This window comes from Melanostigma gelatinosum (genome assembly GCF_949748355.1).
Source record: "Melanostigma gelatinosum genome assembly, chromosome: 11".
NCBI lineage: Eukaryota > Metazoa > Chordata > Actinopteri > Perciformes > Zoarcidae > Melanostigma > Melanostigma gelatinosum.
This window is the reverse complement of record NC_136644.1, coordinates 7,985,300-7,998,811: the sequence shown is the minus strand read 5'-3', so window position 1 is coordinate 7,998,811 and position 13,512 is coordinate 7,985,300. Positions and strand designations below refer to the sequence as shown.

The 13,512-nt window shown below is 45.2% G+C and overlaps 1 protein-coding gene across 11 annotated transcripts in view; it reads left to right on the top strand.

The window, feature by feature from the left end:
- ptprdb (protein tyrosine phosphatase receptor type Db) overlaps window positions 1-13,512 on the top strand; it is an 85,648-nt gene that overhangs the window by 35,875 nt on the left and 36,261 nt on the right. For 6 of the 11 annotated variants that reach the window (XM_079278310.1, XM_079278316.1, XM_079278313.1 and 3 more), the window contains exons 5-8: window positions 4,550-4,738; window positions 9,820-9,930; window positions 12,027-12,296; window positions 13,144-13,253. In XM_079278310.1, the coding sequence (XP_079134436.1) occupies window positions 4,550-4,738; window positions 9,820-9,930; window positions 12,027-12,296; window positions 13,144-13,253 (680 nt within the window). Of the gene's footprint in view, window positions 1-4,549; window positions 4,739-9,819; window positions 9,931-11,522; window positions 11,535-12,026; window positions 12,297-13,143; window positions 13,254-13,512 lie in introns of all 11 variants that reach the window. The other 5 variants (XM_079278311.1, XM_079278318.1, XM_079278314.1 and 2 more) reach the window with 1 other exon arrangement.

Genomic DNA, 13,512 nt, shown 5'->3' with positions numbered 1-13,512 from the left:
GCCGCTGAAGTGTGGATCGTCACATCGCCTGCCTTTACAGTACACATGCTCGTGGGGAAAGGACGCGCAGCCGATTGTTCTACCATCTTGTCTCTCCCTCTCTCCCTCTCGTCTCTCTGAGGGGTAATAACACAGTCTGCAGCGCTTCCGCTCCACTCTCCTCTCTCCTCTGTCTCGTCTGTCTTTGTCTTTTTTTTGTCTCCCAAGTTTCTTCCCCTCTTTCGCTCTCCCCCCTTTCTGTCTTTTTACACTTTGTTCCTTTCCTCTCTGTGTCTCTCTTTCCCTCTCCATATGCTCTTAGGTCCACTACACAACAGCCTCTAAATTATTCACATCAGACCACTCTTAGCATCTTCTGGGCCGTTCCGCTCCATCCATCCAGAATTTTTCCTGTCTCACATAGTTGTCGTTGTGTCTTTGCATGCGCTCATGCTTCTGTGTCCCTGCATCTATTTTTGATTTATTTTTCTTCCCCCTCTCTGCCTCCCTTGATGGAAGCTATCCGCTCATGTCTAATCTTTATCTTTATCGTAAGGACTTATGCCTGCACACATGGGCAAACCACACACACACACACACACACAAACGTATCCTCAATCTAAGACAGTGAGTCTTTATGTAGTGATTAGCCTCTCTCTACTCCTCTGAGGAGTCATTGTGTTGTGGAGGACTAAGAGGCCACCTGGGAGCAGCTAATAGCCCCTGATATACTGTCAGTCCAAATGGCAGTTGGAAAGTACACACACACACAGATCCAGGCAACACACACAGAGTCTTGTCAGTCTGTCATGTCTCCTCGTCTCTGTAAAGACACAGCTCCAGTGACTGACTGACTGACTGTCTGTCTGTCAGACAGGAGGGATCCAGTGTTAAGGTCAGCCGGCTTAATTACTGAGGATTAGAAGTGGGCTAATTGAAATCTTGGCTTCCAGTAAACGGCCGTGATTGACAACGGCTGAAATAATAATGAACTCGAGAGCAATTATGCCTCAGGATCCAGTGTACAGTCCGATACTGTATAATTTATGGTTTGGTCAAAGTGGTCAATGTGAGTCAGTCCAAAAAAACTTCTTTCCTTTCTTCAAGGGATAGTGTGTAGCATTTAGCATCTATTGGCAGATATGGGGATATAATATTCGTGAGAATATTTTTAGCGTTTCATCACTTGAAAATAAGAACTGTTGTGTTTTCCGAACCTTAGAATGAGCCGTTTATGTCTTCGTTCGGAGCAGGGACATTCCCGCCTTTTACCTTCTCACGTCGACCTGAACTGAAGGTTTTATTTTCTGTGTTTTAGTACTTGCTAAGATCTTGGAACATGGCGACAATGAAGTCTGAGGATGCAAAACAACACGAGCGATCAGATGGTCGGACAGGTTGTAAACAAGCCAGCATTCAGCCAGAGTATCTTCAGCACAACATGTAAAAAAAAAATGGAAAGTCAGCGCAGCAGAAATGTTGGTGATATAAGTGAGAGTGGAACCAGAAAGTGGGCCTGTAAACTGTCTTTGATGTTTGCAACGGACAGCGTGGATCCATTTTTAGTAATCACTGTGTTCCCTGATCTAAACAAGTTGCTTGATGTGTAATGTTGTTATTACTGGTAAGTAGGGGTGTAACGGTTCACAAAATTCACGGTTGGGTTCGGTACGATACAGTGGAGCCACGGTTCGGCACGTTTCGGTACAGTAGAAAACTATAAATGCCAGAGAATTTAAGACCTGTAGCTTGTACTGACTGGAATTTGGGAACCCTCTGATTAAATCCCTCATATTATAATCCCATAAAGTCTCACCTGTCATCATATCGTACACATCTCACCATAATAAATTGGTCGACACAGTTGTAAAAGTTTAGCGCGACCCCACGTTTTTTTTGCCATGTTCTCACAATGTATTTATGACAAAGGACCCTACAAAACAGCTGCAGGAACAAAAACAAGCCGTGGCCTCACAAGCCAGACCAGCCTTGAACAAAAATGTATTCATTTCACTGCATACATCACAGTTAACCCCCCCCCCCCTCCTCCCCCTCCCCCAGTCAGTCATGAATGACAGAAACAGCTTTGTTTTGCAGGTGCAGATGTTTCACTCAAGCTTATGACATAGCGGCCGGCTCCCGCTTTCGTTCCCACGATTGTACGCCCAGGCTTGACCCGCGAACCTCTTCCAGATTTGCCGGTGACAAACGCAGCGAGCGATGTGTGTGGATTTCATTTTTTGGGTCTCGCATAAAGAGGGACAGTGTTCGCCCAGCGGTTTCCCATGGTTTCTATGAGCTGTGAAATTATCTGGACCTCTCGCTCAGTGGAAAACACCAAAGTGGGAGCAGGTCCAAACGAAACAGTGGGATGTGTGGAAGGCTTCGTCGACAAGGGGGAGTGTAGGGTTACGCATCTGCTCTGACCTCAGGGGGTACTTAACTGTTCTGCAGCTCACACACACACACACACACACACACTGGAGCAGCTTCGTCCCCAACACACTTTGGTGTTGCTTACACCTGTCCCCCATGATGGATGAGTGGAGAGCTGGTTTTGTGCATGTGTTAACATGTTTGTGTGTGTGTGTGTGTGTGTCTATGTGTGTGTATCAACTCATTCGATCGCTCCTCTTCACACTTTTGTCAGCTTTTCAAAATGAACATTTTGGGTGTGACGTGATTGCGGGAGAGAGGGGCAAAGAGAGACGCATGATCTTGGGGAGCAGCATCCTGACTTTGCGTCCTCAATGCTCGCGTCTCACCCCCAGGTAGATGAAATAGAATGCATTATTGCTGCCTACGAGGGGCTGTCTTTGAAGTGAGCGTTTGCATAATGAAAGCGGAGAGAATCGGGATTGCTATGCCGTGTGTGTCCCCTGTGCTCTCTCTGTCTGCCTTTCTCGTGCTCTCTCCCTTGTTCTCTCTCTATTGTCCTTCCTGTCACTCTTGTGTCCATTGTTTCTTTTTGCACCTTTGCCCTCTTTCTCCACCCACACACACACACAAACCCCTTCTGATCTTGTCCTCCCGGTTTATTATGTCCGTGTTTCCATTTGTCGGGGCGTTGCGATTGATTGAAAGCAGAGCTGTTAAAAGGCCACACACACACACACACACACACACACACACACTCGCTCGCTCGCTCTCGCAAAGCCCAGTGTCTCACGACCCGTCGGCTACGGTTCGATGGGCTGGTAGCAGAATTAGCATCTCCTTGGCGAGGTTCCGCGCCAGGATTTCCCATTAATGAGTGTGGTTGAGAGGGATGAAGTCACGGGGGGATTCTTGGTCAAGAAAAAAGAAAGAAAATTACAATAGACTGCCTTCTACATCAAATACAAACACACGCAGGGATCATCGGTCCACATTCACCAGGATTGTCATGACTCTCATGAATCTGACATTCTACCTCTGCCGCAGAGTGCGGCCTTGAACGAAAGTACAGAGTTTGTTTTTTAAAGCAGATTTTCGAGTGAATACAGTTCTTTGATCCCCCGCCTCCTCGACGCATTGTCCCCTCCTCTCCCTCAATTCTCCCACTTCAGCTGAATGAAGTCGGCCCACTGCCTTTGATTTCCCTTCATCACAGCCGAGCGACTCCTGGTGCTTGATCGAATCGCCCCGGATGTCGGCGGAATTCGCATTTGTTTTGTCGTCTCCAAAAAACAATAAAATAAAAAGGGGGTGCCGGAGGGTCCCAGCGGCGGCGTCTTTATTTGACTCGCCTGTTTTGATTCATGCAAAGGGCGGTGAGCTTCCCCCGAGAAGGTTGTGTGCATTAGACTGAGCGGGACAAAACGCGTGGCTCAGCTGTTCCTGAGTCCCAGCGGAATAGAGCATTTGATTTTTAAATTGATTCTTATTTGAGGAGTGAGCGCCTAAAGCTTTTTTGTGAGGTAGTTTGTCAGGTGGAATGAAATGTTACTCATTCTATTTCACCTCACTGTCGTGTCCGCGGTCTTGCCTCCGGGCTCAAAGCCGATTCGAAAGCTATTACGACTCCCGCATTGGACTCCAGTCGTTTTCCCTAAAAAACTTCTTCACACTGGACTCGTGACTCAGCCTGCTTGGCGTCAGTTCAGGCCTGAAGCTGTGTCTCTGCAAGTGCGAAGCGTCGTGTTTGGTCTTGTTTTGAACGTCGACCATCTGCTTTGAGGGCGTCTCGAATGCACGACTTGAACAAAAATGAATGCTTTGACATTGTGGGACAGGCGTTTGTTTGCTTTCTTGCTTGAGAGTTCGGTGAGAAGACTGATGGAACTCCCATAGCTATCTGTTCAATACAAATCGCTACGAACAGCACTCCGTTAGCTTAGCTTAGCATAAGAGAAAGCGTGGAAAACGGCAAGTCTGCCTCTGTCTGAAAGCAACAAAATCCAAATGTTTCTAATATTTTCCACCATGTTTAGCTCAACAAACTGCAGCAACCTTAACGTTGATAGTCCCACCATCAATATACACAGTAGCAACACACGCTTTTATGGATTGTGTAATAAACCATTCAAATGAACCCATGTGAAAGATGTTCAGCAGCGCTGTCTGACTGGTGTATTTGATCTCTCTATAGAGGACCAGCTGCCCTCGGGGTTCCCCACCATAGACATGGGCCCCCAGCTGAAAGTGGTGGAGCGCTCCCGGACCGCCACTATGCTCTGCGCCGCGAGCGGCAACCCTGACCCAGAAATTACCTGGTTCAAGGATTTCCTGCCGGTCAACACGTCCAATAACAACGGACGAATCAAGCAGCTCCGCTCAGGTAACTCACGCTTTTGATCCCTCCATGTTTTTTCCCTCTTTCCCTCAAAAACCCCAAGCTTTTATTTCCACGTTCTGGATTTTAGTCCCCTCCCACTTTTCTCTTCTCCCTCTTCCAATATCCGATCCCCCCCCAAACCCATTTTTTATTTTCTGTTCCCCCGTCTGTTATTCCTGCCCTCGTTCACCCCTTTTCTTATTGCTGTTCCGCACTCCTCCCGCCGTGGTTTCTGGCTGTGTTTTCTCTGCCGCTGTGGTATGACTTGACTGTGTGTGTGTGTGTGTGTGTGTAGTTGCCAACTTTTTCTAAACTCTTCAAAGCCTTGAACGGTGAACTTTTCCAACGTTTCAATCCAAACTCTCTGAGGTCTTCCCCGTGCAAATCGCCATCACGGAAAGGGTTGAGTTCAAACTTTTCGAAACATTTGTAAAAACATCTCCTGAGTCGCAACAGTGTTCTCTATTGACAGAATTCGCAAGTTTAAACCCAGGTGATGGCGGCGCGCACCGAGGGAATGTCCTCTCAAAGATGGCTCACTGCTGTGACTAAACGAAGCAATAACCTTTTCTTGTTCCTCATTTCATGGAAAGTGCGTCTTGAGTGGGTGTGAAATTGACTCACGGACGTCTCATCCATGACGTTTGAGGAAATGGACTGATGTAAATGTGTTCAATTCAAAGACACATTACTTGGAAAAAAATAAACAAGAGAACAAATGATTTCTCAATCAGCTCCTCGATAGCCACAGTAGTGTGTAAAATCCCAACTCGTCTCAGCAAAGTCCCCTTCCTTTCTCAGTCCTCCTCCTGCTTCCAGGGAACAACTCTGGACCCAAAATCCCTCTCTTGTGATTGGACACCCAGCTCTCTGGCTTCTTTATGGAGAACAACCTCTTCGCTTCTGTCCCCGTTGTTTGTTTTTTTAATTATCTGGCTCAACCCTTAACGCTCTGCTCAGACCCCCTTTTTATACCTTTATTTTTACAGAAAAATACACATGCAGGATTTATTTTAAGATTTACACAATTGTTGAGCTTTAAATGTCAAATATTTGGTATGTTAGCTTTGCTTCTTCTACATGATGATTATGAACAACTTTTACGATTATTTAAAGCACAAAGTTCTGTTTAGATAATCAATATCCATGCCTTTTTTTACTTTCTTTTTTGGAGTTCCAGTGCTTTTTCAAGGTGTTTCTACTAAGTCAACTCCTCTGTGTAACCAATGGTCCGATTGTAATGCCATGTCTATGCTGTTTCTTTTCTCTTTGTATCTTTTTAACTACAGAGTCCTTTGGTAAGTGCTTCTGTTCCGAGGCCCACACCCTCACTGTCCACTCTTCTGTATACTGTTCACTAAATGCTGCTACTCTTCCTGCTGCTGCTCACCTTTTACAATGTTGAGGTGTTATTAAAATGCATGGCATGCATTTTACTAACAGTCACACACAGAGATAATACGACGCACAGATGCTCTCACGCACACACATAGACGTCTGCAGGCACCTATACATCATTCTGGTGAAATAAAAAACACATATCTACAAATATATGTCTATATATTTCATATATTCATACATGTATATATACTCACACATATCTCTGTCACCTTAGAGGTAGCTGGTCTCACCCTCACCTGTGCACCTGCAGCCTTTCCACACCCAAAATACTGACAAATAACTCTCTCCTCACACTCACCTATTTACTTTTCCACTTATTTCGATTACCCTCCCCCCTCCCCCCCCCCCCACTCACTCGCTCACTCACTCGCTCACTCACTCTGTCATCCACTCACCCACTTACTCTCCCCACACCGCCCTGCTGCACAGAGTTACCAGTCAATAAGCCATCAGCTCCAGATGGCCGGTCGGTAGTAGGCCCCTGGCGGAGCCGCCCTAAGGCGATCAATGGCCACCAGGTCTTCAGGCTCCGAGAGGTTGACAGTGCAGTGTAGCGAAACATTGTTAGTGCTGCTCAGAGGTAGCGAATGGACACATGCAGCTTTCAACATCACCATCATAGAGACAGACAAGTGAAGTCGTTCAAGAAAAACCCGCCCTTCAGTACGGTTTCACTGTTGTATAAATCACTTTTTGACATTGGCTCCTTAAATTTGCTGCTTTTTTCTCTTCTTGTTTTTTCACCCTGGTAAACTGTGAGGGTATGTGACTCGTGGTTGTACAAAACAAGCAAATTTGAAGATGTCGCATTCAGTTCAGGGGTCATTGTGATTTTTGCATGATCACGACTGGACCTCAGCTTTATGCAAATGAAGTCCGGCCATCGTAAGACAGCAGGCTCGCGAAACTCAGATCAAACAGTCGAACCAGGCAGCGTTGATGATTTAAAAAAAAAAGGAATCGATATTCTGTTACTGCATTGCTTTTTTGCTGGCCTCAAATTTTTCCCCAACAAAGATATTTTTGGTTCACTGTTCGGTTGGGAAAAAACTAAAACATTTGGCAAACCCGGACCGTTTGGGGTTTTCGTCGGGTCTTTTTCCGCTTGTTGGCCCGGATTTGGCCGATCTCCACCGTTAGCGGCCGCATTGCATCCTGGTCCGCCAAAGTCCGCTCCTGCCTCTTTTTTTTTAAATGTCGACGGTCGGTTTAAGACATCGAGTCGACAAACACATCCTTGCTCTTTTTGATTGTGAGGGGCCGAGACGTCCTCTTGACATTTACCGCTGATGTTTTGTCTTTTTGATTGTTGGAAATGTCCCTGCTGTCAGACTTGGTTTGTAGTTGGAAGGGACGCCAGACAATAAAAATCCATCGAAGCGCAACGCAGGGAAAGTGATGCCTTTTTGCGGAGTTTCCGTATTGGAGGGTGGATTTTTTTTTTCCTTTCGACATTAAATATATTTACACACCGTAACACTGGCAGGATTACACCTGGTTCTGAGGTTAAGTCTCAGGGAAGTGAGGTGCACTTAGAGTCCCAGTCCACCTCTTAGAGACCCACAGATGAGTGCAGTGCACACACCACCCCACTCCTACAGCCACATCTGCCCCTGCTGCAAGTCAATGAAGTCAAATCAATAACCCATCTCCTTATAGCTCTGTCACTCTGTCTATCTAGTTTCTGTCTCTCTCTCCTCTTATTCTGTCTTTATTTATTCTGTCTTCCTCTTTTATGCTTCTCTCTCTCTCTCCCCTCTTCCTCTCACTCACTCTTAAGGATCTATATTTTGAGTCTTCCTCTCTAATTTGATTCTTCTCCTCTCCAAGTTACCTCCCCATCCCAGTCCCTCCCTCCCTTACCCCCGCTTTTCTCCCCCGTTGGTACTAACACTTTCTTCTTCTTCTCCTTCTCTAATCTCGTGCATTCATTGCCCACTCAGGTGGCACGCCCATACGAGGTAAGACTGCTGGGAGGACCAACATGACACAGTGGGCTGATTCCTTTCCAACCCCCTGGTTTCCTACTTGTCTCGCGGATCTGAAAAAAAAAAAAGCAGCTCCGGGTGGATTAATCAATGCACGTTTAGTCCAAAAGACTTCCTATATTGGCGATACTCATCCGGCTGCTTCAGATCAGGTCTGCAGTAGGTGCAAGAAGGGGGGAATTGGAATTGAGCAAGCAATTCATTATACTATGACTTTTATAATCACCTCCCCTCTTCACATCTCTCATCCTCTCTTCATCCGTTCATTTTTCCATCTCAGCCTCAACGTTCGCTCTACAACACAGAAACCCATCGCTTCCTTCCTCGCCATGTTGTGTTCTCTCTTTTGTATCCAGTTTAACATCATTTCGCTTTGTTTGACATCTACTTTGTTTTCCGTCTAAAGCATGAATTGTTTAGAATGTTGAATTATTTCTTGGTCGCTTAGTTTGAGGTGGCAAAGCATACTCTCGCTTTTACCTCTATCTGCTTTTTATTTTTTATGTTCTTATATTTTTCCTTCTTTCTTTTCTTTTTTTCGTGGGAGGGTCTAAACCTAAGCTTGACCCGGCCTCTCCTTTCTACCTTGTCTATATTCGCCCAATCAGACGTCCCGGTTTTGTTTTCCCTCCCAGCTGTTAATTCGCTCAACCTGAAAAGTCCAGATGGCGAAGACTCACGTGCAAACATGAGTGCACTCACGCAGACGTAAACACACGAACGTGCACACACACACACACACACACACACACACACACATTTCTTCATGATTTTTTAACCATTACTTTCTCTTTTCTCTCTCATCACCGATAAAAAGCCCCAAACAACCACTTTTTTGATAAAGTTTTTACTGGGCGCTTTTTTGCCTTCCCACACCATCTTTAAAAAAAACCTCTGGTTGACTTTTTTGACAGTTTTTCTATTTTCAGGGAGAGAGAAAGCATCGGGCCCTTCCCAAGGCTTTCCGTATGTCGTTCCATTTTTTTTGATTTTTTAATTTTTTAACCTGTGGCCTTTTATTGAGGTCGTTTAATGTCTGTACCTCCGTATTGGGTGTGTTTTTTTAAATGACATCACACTCCTGATCCCACTGGTGGATCCGTAAGGGTTGGGGATATCATATCACCATGGCGATATCATTGTCACATTATATCCTTGACAACTGAAACATTATTTGCTCCCTGATATAAATAACTGCATCTTAATTTTCAGCAAAGGATTTAAAAAAATACGGTATTGGTGACTGGATCTCTTCCCGTTTTGGTTGCTTGGTTGATTTGTTTCTGCCTTGCATGAAGACCACATTCTCCGTCTTTTCTAGGCTTTGTATCAGTGCTTTTTTCTTCTTCTTCTTTTTTTTTACATTTTGTTTCCTTCCCATCTCTAAATCAGGAAGCTGACCCCTTGTTTTGGGCAAATTATTGCTGACAGTGGTAGAAACTTGTCTCCCAATAGATTTGGTCTCCCTTTTTTAGCCCTTTGTTCAGCTTGTTTTCGCTGAAAGAAACTCCCTCCGATTCATTTACACTTTGTGCAGTTCTTACCATTTCTATGTCTGTGTATTTATGGACTATACCCAATTATCTGATATCCTCCACCCTTGTGTAATTGCTCTTTCTTTCTCGCTATCTGTGCGACTCTCTCTCTCTATCTCTCTCTCTCCTACTCTTCCTCTCCATCCCTCCATCCATCCAGGTGCCCTCCAGATAGAGATGAGCGAGGAGTCAGACCAGGGGAAGTATGAGTGTGTCGCCACCAACAGCGATGGGACACGCTATTCCACTCCAGCTAACCTCTATGTCAGAGGTAAGAAGAGGATAATGAATAATTGGTCAATTAGAGCACTGAGATTTAAGGATCGCATTGATGTGCAGATTGGGACATTTATTCCGAGAAGACATTTTTTGACATAACGTCTTCTGCTCGGAATGTGAGTTTGTCATATTAATGATTACGGTGCCGGTAAAACTCCTGTGTTTTATAATTCTGAGCTGCGGAGCCATAAAACCGGGGCGATTGTTTTTTAAAAGCGAGAGCTCCACATCAGTTGAGGGCGGCCTGAATGTTTCACTCCGGCTATTAATCTCTCTGCCCTCCCTTCTTAGCCTTTAGACCACATGTGTCAAACTCAAGGCCCGCGGGCCGAATCCGGCCCGCCACGTCATTTTATGTGGCCCGCGAATCCGCCAGCAAAAATAAAAAATATATTTTAAAAAGATTTTTTTTATTTTTTTTTTTTTGGAAAAATAATTAAAAGTTAGACTTGAAAATAAAAGTATCCCCATGGTCGAAATGATGAGATAGAAAGTTGAAATTATGTGATAGCATGTTGTCTGTGTACCGACATTAAAACTATCCACTAACAGGTGGACAGGAGAGGCAACAGCCCGAAAAGCGGTTTTCCAACGATTGAAAAAGATCGACAAATAATCCCAAAATGTCCATGAAGAGAAAAATTGATGCAGAGGGAAGAAAATGTAATGAAAGATGTCAAAGCGAATACATGTTTGTGCTTCAAGGAGAACAACATGTCTGTCTTCTGTGTTAGGAGGTGTGTCGGTGATGAAGGATACAATTCACGTCTGCATTTTGACACCAAACACGGAGCTAAATTTAGCCTCCAAGAAAAACATCAAATTGTCCAAGAATTAAAAGGCAGACTGCAATCACAGCAGAATATATTTACACAGCTACAGCCCAGTGCATGCTGAAGGTATGTGAGAAATTATGAGATTGACAGTCAAAATTATGAGATACTTAAACAGTCATAGAAGCAGCTCTTTGGCTGGTTACTGTACATTTAACATGGAAATGTATTGTGAGCACATTGAAGACTACTTTAAACTGTGAATGCAGAGAGTTATCAATATGTTACGAGTAGTTACAGTTACAACCGGCCCTTTGACGGCGACCGTGATGCTGATGTGGCCCGGAGTGGAAATGAGTTTGAGACCCCTGCTTTAAACAGTGTAGCATGCTTTTTCTGACTCCTAACATTGCTCCCGGGGGTTTACGAGACAAACACACACACACACACACACACACACACACACACGACTGGACGAACGCACAGAAACGCACACATTTGTGCTCCACTAAAAGAAAAACACGTCAACACACGTGCACGGACAGCATGCAGTGATGTGCACCTAACAGCGCCCGCAGGGCCGGTGAAGTCCTGCAGCGCTGCTCAGTGAGTGTTTGACAGGCGGTCCATGGAGACAGCCGGCTGCGGTTTGCCGCCTCTAAACAGCACAGGTTTTCGCCGGCCGTCTATTGACTCGCTGTGTTTTCTCTCTCTTTGCTCTCCTCACATTTCTGTCTTCCTTTTTCTCTTTCTCTCCTCCTCCTCCTCCTCCTCCTCCTCCTCCTCCCGCTGTCCTCCCTCCCCTCTGCAGAGCTGCGAGAAGGTTGGTACAGGAACGACTGTGTGGCTCTTTTTGAGTCTCTCCCGAGTATTTCATTGTCTTCCATTAAACTGCCGTTTGTGTTGTGTGTGTGTGTCTCGGCTGTTTTTATGTGCGGCGCTGAAGGTTTTAAACACTCCCTGTACAGTTTGCTCCTCTGTATTCTGCGTTCCTCTTTGTCTCTGTTATCCCCCCCCCCCCCCTTGTGTGCATGTGTGTTTGCAGTGAGTTGCGTTTTTTTTGTGAGTATCTTTTGTGTCTCAGTTCATAAAATATTTAATGGAGCACACCTAAAAATGCCATGAATAAAACATTTTTATATCACATTGTAATACCATAAAACTTCATCTTCAGAGCACATGGAAAAGAAAAAAAAATCATCCCAGGGTGTATAGACACTGATTGTTATGCGCTGTTCTGCACTTTACCTCAGCAACACAGTTATGAATTTCTAATTTCCTCTCTTCCTGCCTCCCTGCTCTCATCGCTGTCCAGTGCGCCGCGTCCCCCCTCGCTTCTCCATCCCCCCAGCGGACAGCGAGATCATGCCGGGGGGGAACGTCAACATCACCTGCGTCGCCGTGGGCTCCCCGATGCCGTACGTGAAGTGGATGCTGGGGGCAGAGGACCTGACGCCCGAGGACGACATGCCCATCGGCCGCAACGTCCTGGAGCTGACCGACGTGCGGCAGTCCAACAATTATACGTGCGTCGCCATGTCGACGCTCGGCGTGATCGAGGCGGTGGCGCAGATTACCGTGAAAGGTGGGTTTCCTCGTGCGGCCGCGTGATGAGGCTTATAGGTGAGGACAGGAGAGAGTGTGAGCAAGAGAGGAAGCGATGCTTTGACCTTGCCTCCAGTGAGACTTTGGGTTGTTGTTTTTTTTGTGTGCAGAGAGGACGAAGCCACAGCGTGGCCTTCTGTCGTCTCTCTCTGAACGAGCGCTTCATGTGTAGCACACGAAGGAGAACATTTCCATCACAAAAGAAATTTTAAATAAGACGAGTTGTTACGAATACATCACAAGGTAGTGTTACAGAGTGCTTTGAATACATCAACTTGCTACTGATTTCTGAGAAATCTTCAGAATCAGAAGAGGAAAGACTGGATTATTTGAGCTGAACTCCAATTTAATTTCACATTGGCGAATACGTTTTTCTCTGTCAAAACTCTGTTTTATCATACGGACCTGTTTCAGCAGTTATTTATGATCAGCATGTCTGTATTTTAATTCAACTTTCCAAAATACAGGGGGGTTTCATTTGGATTAACAAAGGGTTGAACTGATTAACCAGTTAAGATCACATGTTTTTGTCCAATTCTTGTTGTTGTTTCTGGAGATTATGTTCATTGTTTGATTCGGGATATTGAGCTGGTCTCGTCGTTTAAAAGTTTTACCCAGAAGAAGTTGATTTTCTAGTTTTATGAGTACAGAGTGACGGTGTAAATCTGAGTCTATCAGATGATTTCTTCATGATAGAGGGATAGTTTTGTAAATTCTCTCTCTCTCCTTTTTCTCTCTCTCGCTCTCTCTCTCTTTTTCTCTCTCTCTCTCTCTCTCTCGCTCTCTCTCTCTCTTTTTCTCTCTCTCTCTCTCTCTCTCTCTCTCAGCTCTGCCGAAGGCCCCCGGTATCTCCGTGGTGACGGAGAGAACTGCAACGAGCATCACACTCACCTGGGATTCCGGCAACCCTGAGCCTGTCTCCTACTACATCATACAGGTGTGTAACAGACGACACAGAAGGCGGCGCTGCATTGTGCACACGGGGTCTTTTTGACTACATTTTCATATGAACATAAACTGTAATAAATAAAGTAATAAAGTCACCAAATTGCTCAAATGAAATCAGGTGTCTGGAGTGCTCTCTGGCCACGAGGAGTGAATGAATCGAAGTGTTACGAATGAAAGATGAGCGGCTGCATCAAAGTAATGACTGAATTCACCCACATTAGATATATTTCATATCTCATAATTCATTC